The 12,501-nt window shown below is 48.2% G+C and overlaps 1 protein-coding gene across 3 annotated transcripts in view; it reads right to left on the bottom strand.

Annotated features, from left to right (window-relative positions):
• Window positions 1–12,501, bottom strand: part of HSPA12A (heat shock protein family A (Hsp70) member 12A) — a 72,886-nt gene that overhangs the window by 21,467 nt on the left and 38,918 nt on the right. For all 3 annotated transcript variants that reach the window (XM_046652143.1, XM_046652142.1, XM_046652144.1), the window contains exons 4-6: window positions 9,608–9,794; window positions 7,308–7,412; window positions 207–323 (exon numbers count right to left, since the gene is read on the bottom strand). In XM_046652143.1, the coding sequence (XP_046508099.1) occupies window positions 207–323; window positions 7,308–7,412; window positions 9,608–9,794 (409 nt within the window). The remainder of the gene's footprint in view (window positions 1–206; window positions 324–7,307; window positions 7,413–9,607; window positions 9,795–12,501) is intronic.

The following is a 12,501-nucleotide window of genomic DNA, read 5'->3' on the forward strand; positions in this document are numbered from 1 at the left end:
AAGACAGAGCCCAGCTCCTCCCCTCGTCGGTCTGACCCCTGTTCCTCCCCACCAAGGAAGCTGAGGAATGGGAAGGCTCTTGGTCCCCCACCTGTGGGAGATCCCTCGCTTCCTCCCAAGGAGGCCTGTGAATGCTGGGGGACAACTGAGAGGGGCGACTGTCACCACCATGGGTATCTTGGACCCCCTCCCACCCCGGCACTCACCTGGTAGGCAGCTTGTCTCATGAACTGCTTGGCAGGCTGTTTCCAGATGGCAGGCACTGTGATGACCCATCTGACATCAGAGTTCTCAAAGTCCGAACCCGCCTGGTCACTCAGCTCCTAAAGCCAAGGAAAATATAGCAGGTCAAGTGGACACAGCTGGTCCCTGAGGACATGGCCTGCTGAGGCTCCGCTGAGAGTCCAGGCTTCCTGGTCATGAACTCATGGGGCGTCTATTGCGCAGCCTCCTGAACTCACCAGTGTCAGAGAGCAAGGGTCTGTTTTCTGAATATTCAGCAAGCAGGGAGCTCCCAGCTCCTTCCACGCACTCAATGTGACTGCAGGCAGGAGGCAGGCAGATCAGAGGCCTTTGGCCACTTCCTAGTCACGTGACTTTGGGCATGTGACAACCTCTCAGCCCTCAGTTTCCTTACCTGTACAATGGGGATAATAATACCTAGCTCATAAGTTTGCTGGGAGGATTGATGACTTTCTGAGAGCTACATTTGCTGAGAGCGTCCTGTGTGTACCCTTGTTAACCACTTTGCCTACCTCGCCTCCATTAACCCAGTCAAGAATCCCATTAGGAAGGGGTTATAACTGTGCCCCTTTTGGTGAAAGACCTATACTCTGAAAACTATAAGACATTACTGAAAGAAATTAAGGAAGATATAAAGAGATGGAAAGATATTCCGTGCTCATGGGTTGGAAGAATAAACATAGTTAAAATGTCCATATTACCTAAAGCAATCTACAGATTCAAAGCAATCCCAATCAGAATCCCAATGACATTCTTCACAGAAAGAGAAAAAAGAATCCTAAAATTCATATGGGCAACCAAAGACCCTGAATAGCCAAAGCAATCCTGAGAAAAAAACAACAAAGCTGGAGGCATCATAATCCCTGCCTTCAAAATATACTATAGGGGCTGGCCCCGTGGCCAAGTGGTTAAGTTCTCACACTTCGCTTCAGCAGCCCAGGGTTTCACCAGATCGGATCCTGGGAGCAGACATGGCACGGCTCATTAGTCCATGTTGAGGTGGCATCCCACATGCCACAAGTGGAAGGACCCACAACTAAAATGTACAACTATGTACTCAGGAGATTTGGGGAGAAAAAGCTATTAAAAAATAATTTTTAATATACTATAAAAAGCTATAGTAATCAAAACAGCATGGTACTGGTACAAAAACAGCCACACAGAACAATGGAACAGAATTGAAAGTCCAGAAATAAAACCGCAAATCTACAGACAGCTAATCTTTGACAAAGGAGCCAAGAACATACAATGGAGAAAGGAAAGTCTCTTCATTAAATGGTGTTGGGAAAACTGGACGGCCACAGGCAAAAGAATGAAAAAAGACCATTATCTTACACCATACACAAAAATTAACTCCACACAGATTAAAGACTTGAATGTAAGACCTGAAACCATAAAACTTCTAAAAGAAAATATAGGCAGTACACTCTTTGACATCAGTCTTAGCAACATCTTTTTGAATACCATGTCCACTCAGGCAAGGGAAACAAAAGAGAAAATAAACAAATGGGACTACATCAGACTAAAAAGCTTCTGCACAGCAAAGGAAACCATCAACAAAATGAAAAGACATCCCACCAACTGGGAGAAAATATTTATAAATCATATATCCAACAAGGGGTTAATCTCCAAAATATATAAAGAACTCATACAACCCAACAACAAAAAAACAAACAACCCAACCAAAAATGGGCAGAGGATATGAACAGACATTTTTCCAAAGAAGACACAGAGATATCCAAAAGGCCCATGAAAAGATGTTAAATATCACTAATTGTTAGGAAAATGTAAATCAAAATTACAATGAGGGGCCGCCCCAGTGGCACAGCAGTTAAGTGAGCACATTCTGATTTGGGGGCCCAGGGTTTGCCGGTTCAGATCCCAGGTGTGGACATGGCACCGCATGCCAAGCCATGCTGTGGTAGGCGTCCCATGTATAAAGTAGAGGAAGATGGGCACAGATGTTAGCTCAGGGCCAGTCTTCCTCAGAAAAAAGAGGAGGATTGGCAGATGTTAGCTCAGGGCTAATCTTCCTCGAGACAAAAACAAACAAACAAAACTACAATGAGATATCATCTATGCCTGTTAGAATGGCTATAATTAATAAGACAAAAAAGAACAAATGTTGGAGAGGATGTAGAGAAAAGGGAACCCTTATGTACTGCTGGTGGGAATGTAAACTGGTGCAGCCACTATGGAAAAGAGTATGGAGATTTCTCAAAAAATTAAAAATAGAAATCCATGAGCTCCAGCTATCCCACTACTGGGTATTTATCCAAAGAACATGAAATCAATAATTCAAAGAGATTTATGCACCCCTATGTTCACTGCAGCAATATTCACAAAGCCAAGACGTGGAAGCAACCCAAGTGGCCATAACACTTGGCTAAAGATGATGAATGGATAAAAATGATGCAGTATATATATACAATGGAATACTACTCAGTCATTAAAAAGGCAAAATCATCCCATTTGCAACAACATGGATGAACCTTGAGAGTATTATTTTAAATGAAGTAAGCCAGACAGAGAAAGACAAACACCCTACGATTTCACTCATATGTGAAAGATAAACAAACTCATGGATAAAGAGAACAGATTAGTGGTTACCAGAGGGGAAGTGGGTGAAGGGGAGGGCAAAAGGGGTAAAGGGACACATATATATGGTGAAGGATAAAAATTAGACTATTGGTGGTGAGCATGATGCAGTCTATACAGAAACTGGCATATAATAATGTACACCTGAAATTACACAATGTCATAAACCAGTATGACCTCAATAAAATAATTGAAAAAATAAATACATAATCGTGCAGATGGGAAACTAAGGCCTGGATACGTTCAATATCTTTTTGATGATTGCACAGCTCAAAAGTGACAGAGTCAAATTTTGGACCCAGACGCAGGTCTATCTTGACTCTGAAGACCAAGATCTTGACTAGATTGTTCTGAGCGCCTGGCCACAGGAATGCTTGACAGCTGGTGGCAGTTGCTGTCCGAGTTGTCACTGTCCTCTACCTTACCACAAGCCCCAGCCCATCAGGGGAGTTTTCCCGGCAGGACGGGAAAGATGTGAAGGACATGGCCGAAGCAAGAACCACGCTGCCCTTGACCTTTGGTGAAGATTAAACCACATCAGTGGGGCCCCTGTGGATAAATGGGATGGGCTGAGGCGTCAGAGGTTTCCACCAGGTCCATGTGGCAAAATGTGTCTCTAGAATAGTTCTCAGACTCAATATTCCCATCTGTAAAATGGGCAGAATAAAACTAACCCACAGCGTTACTGGCAAGATTAAATGAGAACACACATGGTATGTCCGGCTCAGAGAAGACCTCTGATAAATGCTGGTTCCTTCCTCCACCGCCCCACACCCCCGTCGCCACATTCACAGACAAGTCTGAAATCAAACCCAAACTCACACTAACACGCTTCCACATCACAGTCAGCTCTGGGGACACATTTCAGGAGATTACTACGCTGTCGATTTTTTTTTTCCTGACTGATGTCTTATTTTCCATGTTGTTTCAAAGAGTTTTCTTGGGACTGACCCACCCTCTCACTCAAATAACTTCCTTTTTGATCAGTAAACTTTATTTTCTCCCTTTAAAATTTTTTCATTTTTAATTGCGATAAAATACATGTCACATAAAATTTATCATTCTAACCATTTTTAAGTGTACAGCAGGGGTGTTAAGTATATTCAGTAAACTTTTTTTTTTAACATGTTTTTAAAAACTTGTCTCCTTTAGGCCAACATGAAATAGCCGTTTTTCTGTTTTTGTTTTTTATCCAGATTTCCCTGAAGGTCTGCATTGGACTTTAAAAGCAGGTGAGGGGCTGGCCTCCATGGCATATTGGTTAAGTTCAGTGCGCTCCACTCCAGTAGGTTGGGTTCACAGGTTCAGATCTCAGGCATGGACCTACACCACTTGTCAGTGGCCACGCTGAGGCAGCGACCCACATATAAAATAGAGGATGATTGGCACAGATGTTAGCTCACAGCAAATGTTCCTCAAGCAAAAAGAGGAAGATTTACAACAGATATTAGCTCAGGGCTAATCTTCCTCAGCAAAAAATAAATAAATAAAAGCTGTAAGCGCATGCTGTGAGCTGGGAAGGACTCTAAGCATGACACCTCTAACCATCCAGGCTATTTTAAACTCTCGAAACGGAAAAGGCTCACAATATGACTGATGGGCTTCTGCAGCTGTATGGAAAGTTGTTTAGATAAGCTGTTTGCTCACCGGGTGAGGGAGAGCAGCTTGGAAGGCAAAGGAACCTGGCATTGAGTGAATACCTCATGTCAGGCACTCTCACTGCTTCCCTCAAGAAAGACGAGACTGCGTCATGTCTGTGATTTCTGAGCTATTCTACTGTAGCTTATTCTGGTCCAACAGGCAATAATCCCCTCCTCTGAATCCATTTGTCCCTCGAATATGAGCCAGCTGTCTTGTCAAGAGCCTAGTTCCTATGCATCTCCTCAAACAGTTTTTCTTCACAGAATTTCTTCACAACATGTTCCCTGCTGGGAGAAGGTGCTAGCAGGTTCCTGGAGCCTCTGGCTGAGCTGACATGTCTGGGACCACTCACCCACCTGTGCCCCTGCTTGACCTTCAGCCCCCTCCACCTCCTCCCTCCCCTTCTGAGATGGGCTGTTCACTCCTTTCCTCTTGGCCAACTTGAAACACGCTCCCATGTCGTGGCTTTCTCAAGTCCTAAATCTCCCCCGACTCCCCATGGCTCCTCCTCTTAATCCAGAAGCCACCCCACCCCCCCAGGACTCTGCCTCCCTCTGCTCCTTCATCTTTCTCAGACTTGCCACATGTGGTACAGGCAGACAGGCCTTCACACAGCCACCTAGGCCACTGGGTACTGAGCCCATCCCTCTGGGATCCTTGCTTTTCAGACTGACAGAGGCCACCTCTCTGAGCGCCTCCTCTTATGCTTTGCTGCCACCTGGAACAATGGCGCTCTCCCCTTCTCCAGGTCCCAGAGGCTTTACTGAGCTCCTGCCTTCGGTTGGTCCCCGTCTTCCTGACAGTGAACCCAGCCCCCTCTCTTCCACTTCCTTTCTTTCAGCCCTCTCCCCTCTCCCTTTCTGGTGAAAGAATTTTTTCCTAGGACCCACTTCTTCCCTTCCTCTTCCCCTCTCTCTCTCTCCTTGGTTTCCACGTTCCCCAAATGACCCCACTGTTCTCCGCGTCTCAGAACCTCACCCTCAGCCCTCAGACAAACCTGCTTCAGCATCTGAGTCAGCAGCTTCCTCATGGCTTTCCCCCACCCTACAGTCCCCAGGACACTGTGGTCTCCCTCCCTCTAACACCATCCTGTGGCCATGGCGTTCCCCACTAGAAATCCTTTGATGGCTTCCCATTGCCCGTGGAGCTCCTTAGCCTGGCATTTGCGGGTCTGCACAATCTCGTCCTGAACACACTGCTCCCACTCTATCTCCAGCCTTGCCCTTCTCCCACGCCAAACTGCCTGCTCTCCACAATGCTGGCTGTTTTCTTTCCCCCGAGCTGTTCCTGTGCCCTTCCAGTTGCTGCCTGTGAGAGGCCCTCAGTCTACCTCCTCCAGGGAGCCATCCCTGCTGCTGCCCGTTGGGCAGAACCTCTGCCTTTACCAAACACTGAACACCCACAGTTACCCCCTCACGACACCGACCCACTGACTGCACACTCCTTCATGCTGTGTTCATTTCTACGCCGTCAGAACTCATGTAGGATCTGGCACCTAAAAAGTACTCCAAAAAGAAGAAGGTATTTGAGTGGATGAAAGCAGTATTACGTTCTCCTTCCTTATCTCCCTCTAGCCCTATTTCTAAGATTCTCGTCTATTCTATTCTATTTTAGAATTCACTAAATTTCTTCTAGTGATCGCATAATACAGAATGCTTCCAAAGTTCTCAATTCTTTTTTGGGAGAAAAAAGGATAAAGCTCCATCCACGAGCCTCTTTAATCATCTGGTTTACACCCATGCGTCTCCATGCCCCTGGGAGGAGACACGGACAGGACAGCCACATTCCACTTCGAAATTAGCTGTTTTCCACATGCTGGGCCATCACTGCTCAAACCTTTGCAAGGGTGACCCGAGGGGGTCACACATGAGCTTCTTCCGTGGGGTCTGGTGGGAGCGTGGAGGAGGAGGATAGACAGCAGCCACCATTTCCCAAGTGTCCACTCTGTGCCAGGCCCCGAGGGAGGCACTTCATGTGTAAATCTCATTTAATAGCAAACGACCCTCAAGGTGCGGTTACCTGCCCCAGGTTAGGAGCGGGGGTATCGGAGAGATTAAGCACCTCACCCAGGATCACACAGCTGCCGTGTGTGCCTCCTGCCTTTCTTTCTTACTGTTTTTTTTTTCTGAGATATAATTTCCATAAAATTCACCTTTTTAAAGTGTACAATTCAGTGGGTTTTAGGCTATTCACAAGCTTGTGCCACCATCACCCCTATCTAATTTCATGACCCCGGAAAGAAAGCCATACCCTGTAGCAGTCACTCCTCATTCCCTCAGCCCCCAACAACCACTAATCTACTTTCTCTCTCTATGGATTTGCCTGTTCTGGACATTTCATACAAACGGAATCACACAGTATGTGGCCTTTTTATCTCACTTCTTTTATTTAGCATAATGTTTTGAAGGTTCATCCATGTGTCAGTAGGTCACTCCTTTGTATAGTTATATGGATAGACTCCATTTAGTTACCCATTCATCCACCGATGGGCATTTGGGGTTTCTCTGCTTTTTAGTTATTGTGAATGGTGCTGCTATAAACATTCATAGACAAGTTTTTCTGTGAATATACATTTTCATTTCTCTTAGGGATGTACCTAGGAGTGGGGTTGCTGGGTCACAGGGTAACTCTGTGTTTAACCTTCGAAGGACCTGCCTGCCTGTTTTCCACAGCAGCTGCACTGTTTTCCATTCCCGCCAGCGGTGCATGAGGGCACATCCTGCTTTCTGAGTGCAGAGCCCCACCCTCTGGCCCTCGAGGCTGGACCTGCTCCCCTTGCTGGCAGGTGCACCACCTCCTCCCACAGGTGCTGGCACGTGTCCTACCTTCAGTGCCTGCTCCTTAAAGTACTGCAGGGCATAAGCAAAGATTTCAAGGGCTTTGACGTTCTTGCCGTTTGCTGCCGTCAGGTCTGTATCCATGGTGAGGTCCTGGTAGGAGGAGAAGGATGAAAGAGTTAGGAGACAAAGGAGGGACATGCCCTCTGGCTTTGGGAACTGCTACTTGGAGATTTGGGGAACCCAGTGGGCCATATTTGTGTTTCCCGATGTTTAAGGGGCAGAATAGGATGGCGTGTCCCCCAAAATGGGCCTGGCAGCACTGTCCCCTTATGTGTAGGAAGGCCTGGCTGTTCCCTGGCAGCTCCACCTTCACTTCTCCCTCCTTTTCTCCCTCCCTCTTTTTCTCTCTCTCTCCTGGATCCTCTGGGAGTGAAGTTTGGGGGCAGCAACAGAGCCCAGGAAGAGAGAAAAGGCAGGCGCCACTCCCGATGCAATTTACATACTGTTTCCACACGCGGACACACATGGTCACCCTTGGGAGTCCCCCTAATGGAGGCCTAAATAATCATGCCAACTCACTGACGTGCATGATGCTAAACAGACGTCAAGCTTTCACTCTTCAATGAGCTGCCAACCAAGTCACCAAAATAGAAGAGCTCCTATTTTAAGGCTTGTGCTGGCTAATCCGCTGGGAGCCCAGCATCCCTGCCTCCCTTCTTCTGCCAGAAGATAGGCAGTTGCTGAGTGCAGTCCTTGGGTGGAGGATGCTCTATGAGAGGCTGGATGGACTGAGGTCATTAAAAAATGAAAAGTCCCCGTAGGTTGGGGATGGGCAGAGGGCGGGAGCAAACATCAGAAGGAAGCCCCCAAGTTTCCCAGAATCAACGGGCTCATTACTACCAGGAAAACAATCAGTGAGGCCTCCAGATTGAGCCAGACTGGCGAATCAGTCTTTGCCTTTGGAGCGTGAGGGGCATCAGGCTGCTAAACCAGCCTTGAGGAGCCTGTCAGTTGTCCTGACCCATCCATACACGCTCACTCCTCCCAACCAGCCACCTCCCACCCCTGGTGCTCACAAAGACACCTCAGCTTTGGGGCGATGGCTCCCAGGCTCAGAAAGATGGTCAAGCACCAGGAAGAAAGCCATGGGCTCAGAATTGAAAAATTCCAACTGAAAAAATTCCTGTGCTTCCACCTGTGCAAGACTGCTTTTTGGCATGGAATCCCATCAGGTGAAATGGGAAGGGTGCATTTCTAGCAGAAGTCAGTCCACTTCAGAAAGAGACAACCACACTGATAAGCACAGAGCCTTGGAAGGCAGGGTGCTGGCTGCTGGGCTTCCATTAACATTTGTTTTGTCATCTGCCAACACTTAATAGCAAATAAAAGCAATAATAATAGGAGCTAGCAACTGACTAGAACTTACTAAGAATCAGCATGGTTCTAAGAGCTTGGTGTATTTTCCTTCCTTTAATCCTTACAACATCCCCATGAAGAAGGCTTTATCAGTGTCTTCATTTTACGGATAAGGTAAAACAAGGCAAGCAGAGGTTAAGTGACTTGGATTAAGTATCTCGAAGGTGGCAGGGGCAGCATTTAAACCCAGGTCGTCTGGCCCCAGAGTCCATGGTGCTAATCACTATTGCCATCCTGAATCTCTAAATACTGAGAGTTAAAGAAAATTTAAGGGATAAAATGGTTAAATTGAAAAAATTCTATCCTCCAGCCCAAGCTTTTCCATGAAGCTTAGGGAGGGGGCTTGCCTGGTTTAGACATCTTACAGAACACAGGCTGGGAGCATAGCTGCTTTGGGGGCTGGACCTCCACTTATTGGGGCCCTGATTTCCTGAGCTACCCCTCCCCACATAAAGGGTTAATGGGCCAGTTGTTACTAGTTGTTACTTCCAAACTGGTTACTTAAGAGCCACTGCCCTGGGCCCACCAAATGCTCCCAGCCCCCAGGTCCCTCCTTCAGGATCCCCGATCTCCCAACAATCCAGCACCTGGAGGGGTACCTCCTGGCCCAGCAGGGAGCCCCCAGCCTTCTAGGCCTGTGTTCCAGCCCGTGTCCACTCCGATCGGTCAGTTTCCAAGCCAAACAAGCTGTTAAATATTCTGAATATCTCCCTGCCCACGTGTACATCAGAGAGTGCTGTGTATTCCACAAAAGGGTTGTGTGCTCCACGCTGTTTCTAAAATCAGGGTAAATGGACATTACTTTCTGTTCGGGAGAAACCTGAGGGCCCCCTGGTTGGAAAGATCCCTGACCCTCCCCCCTCCCCAAGGCTGGAAGAACCTAGGCTCTCTAATGTGGAGGACTTGGGGCCAGGGAGAGGCTCACTTACCCCAGTGGTATGCAGCTTCATCTTGAACTTCTCCAGGTATAGCCACTGCTTGGCCTCGTTGGGATCCAGGTCGTGGTAAAAGTCCCTGGCGGCGTACCCAAAGCTGTGGAATTTCCTCTCGGGAGTCAACAAGATGGTGGTCGGAGTCTTCTGGTTGGACACCCCGGGGTCCCCTCCTTCCCATCGCCTGCCACCAAGGAAAGGCAGAGGTTATGGGACCTTCTTTCACAATCCCAGTTCAGGCAGCATGGACTTGAGCACCTACTGTGTGCAAGACTGTTACAGATGTGCATGCACACAGTAGCTACTGCACACGCACTCTGGTTCAGTGGGTTGAGTAGCAACTGGAGACAGAACTTCAGTTAAAAAAAAAAAGAAAGGTGCAGGTGCCAGGTTCTTGCTCAGTAACAAGGTCTGCCTGATCCCCTCACTCAGCATTTACTGAGCATTTGAGGGCCAGGTACTGGTGACAGAGACGAAACATTCATGTCTCTGCCTTCAAACAATTGACAACCTAGCAGGTAATGGGTTTTTTTCTTTTTTTGGTTTTTTAATTTCCAAGTGCTCAACAGCAGACATAGTGCTGGTTTGAATCTTCTTGGAAGCAAAATAGGGTATAAACACATAAACACCTGCCTTATCAGACGGGAATGAGGGATCAGAGATGGCAGAGGTGCCAGCTGTGGGGTGGAGGAAGAACGCAGGGCTCAGGAGAGACTTGAAGGAGTGACAGACAAGTGGGGAAAGGACAATGCAGGCTGCTCAGAGGTGGGCAAGCACAGAGCATGTACGGGATATGCTAAGTGACTGTGCAGGTTAAAGAAAGAGTAAGTGGGAAGAGTGACTGTGTAAATGGGAAGTGTGAGAAATAAGATTGCGAGGTTGGTTGGTACCAGGCTGAGGAGAACCCTGAGAGATTTAATCAGGGACTAACGGGGAGCCACTAAAGGTTTTAGAGCAGGGGCATGGCAGAGTCAGAGCTGCTGTTGAGCAGAGGAAACTATACTAGAGGGAGGGAGACACAGGAAGCCAGGAGGCTGAGGAGGAGGCTCAGGCCTCCCCTGGGAGCAGAAGTGAGAGAGCTCACACAAGGGTAGAGAGCCAACGAAGAAAGAGGAGGGATGAGGTGGGGACAAGCCGTCCAGAGGGTGAATCTAGCCAAATGGCCATGGTGGTGAGCAGGAGCCGAGGCCCCAGAGGTTCAAGCTTGGGAGCCTATGGGGAAGAGTGCCCCTCACAGAAAGCAGGAGCCCTGGCCAAGAAGGAGGCTGGAGGGGGACATGGGGAGCTCCATCTGAACGCGCTGCCACTGAGCTCCCGGGGAAGGGGACTGAAGACGCAAGCCTGAGCTCACAAAGAGATGCAGGCAGGAAACAGACCTGGGCGCCTCCATACTGGGGCGACAGCCACAGCGACAAGGTGGCATGAGAGCTCTGACAGGAACAGTCCTGCATATCTCTATGCTGAAGAGGGGCCAGAGAGGGGAGAGGTGGGGACAGACAGACAGGCAGACAAAGAGGCAGATGCAATGAGATTACATCTGGAACTGATGGGAGGGGCAATGAAGCAGGGCAGGAGGTAGGTGAGCCCCAGAGAAGCTTCCTTCCTTCTCTCAGATAGAAAGAAGGAGTAAAGGAAGGAGGGTGGAGAGGGTAGGTGACTCAAGGCTTCGCCCATCCCTGGGGCCATGGCAGAGAAGCCATGCCGCCAAGAGGCCAGGATGCTCTCTGCTCCAGTCCTGCCACTTCACCATGCCACCCCTACAAGCATTCTCTGATAGAGACACAGTACATGAGGGGAACCACACCTCTCTCCCTGGCCCACCTCAGGAGGCGGCTGCACTCCTGGCAGAGTCTACACCTGCTCCCAACACTGCATTCTTAAGCTTCAGTGGGACCATCACAGTCCGGATGGAGAGCCAACCTCCACCTAGATCTGCAGTGCAGATGGGTCTGGAGCCGTCCCTGGCCAGTTTCTCAGTCAACGTCATCAGGATGCAGGCTTCTACTCATGGAGCCAAAGTCCCCGTGGAGACCCCACTGAGACACGGGGAGGGTCACCATCCCAGGCAGACACAGGGTGCCTGGGCCAGGGGTGCACTCCACACACAACCTTTCACAAATGGACTTTCCATTACTATGAGCACTGACATGTTCAGTAGGTAAAGAACCTCCTGAGTTTTTTCCCTTCAAATTTCTATTCCTTCATCCCTATTTAAATACAAAAAAATTAAACTTTCTCATTCATAACTTTGTCAGTCTCTACCATGGTTATGTTGATATGTTCTGACTGAACTAAAATTCAGGTAGAACCTCCCTCCAAAATCTCTACAGTCATGAAGAGAACGTCTCTGGAGCCCTGAGCTCTGCTGATGCTTTGTGAGGATTCCTCACAAGCAAGTTCAACATTATTTCTGCTTTTCTTTTTTTTCCAATTTTCATTGCATGACTATCTCTTGGAAATAACATTTCTTAAAACTACATAAAAGCGAATAAACATGGATTCTAGCTTTTAACATTGTGCTCTTCTCCATCCAGGGATTACATCTTGCGGGATGGCAGAGCAGACCCTCACAGCATCTGTCTAGCTCAGCAGAGGCAGAATCCTGGTGGGGACTGAACACCAAGGACTATGCCATCACCAGTGTTCTCCACTAGAACCGGCTTTTCATTATTTCCTGATGAGATGACACCCAGGGGTCTCTGCAGCCTCTTGGGACATCCAGTTTTCCAGAGGAAAGGCAGGGCCTACACCAAGACTGGGGTGGGGACCACTTTTATTAAGACTTATGCTTTAAATAGCACTCTATAAAAATGCACAAGAGGGCTGGCCTGGTGGCGTCGTGGTTAAGTTCACATGCTCTGCTTCGGCAGCCTGGTGTTTGCAGGTTCGGA

The sequence above is a fragment of the Equus quagga genome, chromosome 2 (genome assembly GCF_021613505.1).
Source record: "Equus quagga isolate Etosha38 chromosome 2, UCLA_HA_Equagga_1.0, whole genome shotgun sequence".
NCBI lineage: Eukaryota > Metazoa > Chordata > Mammalia > Perissodactyla > Equidae > Equus > Equus quagga.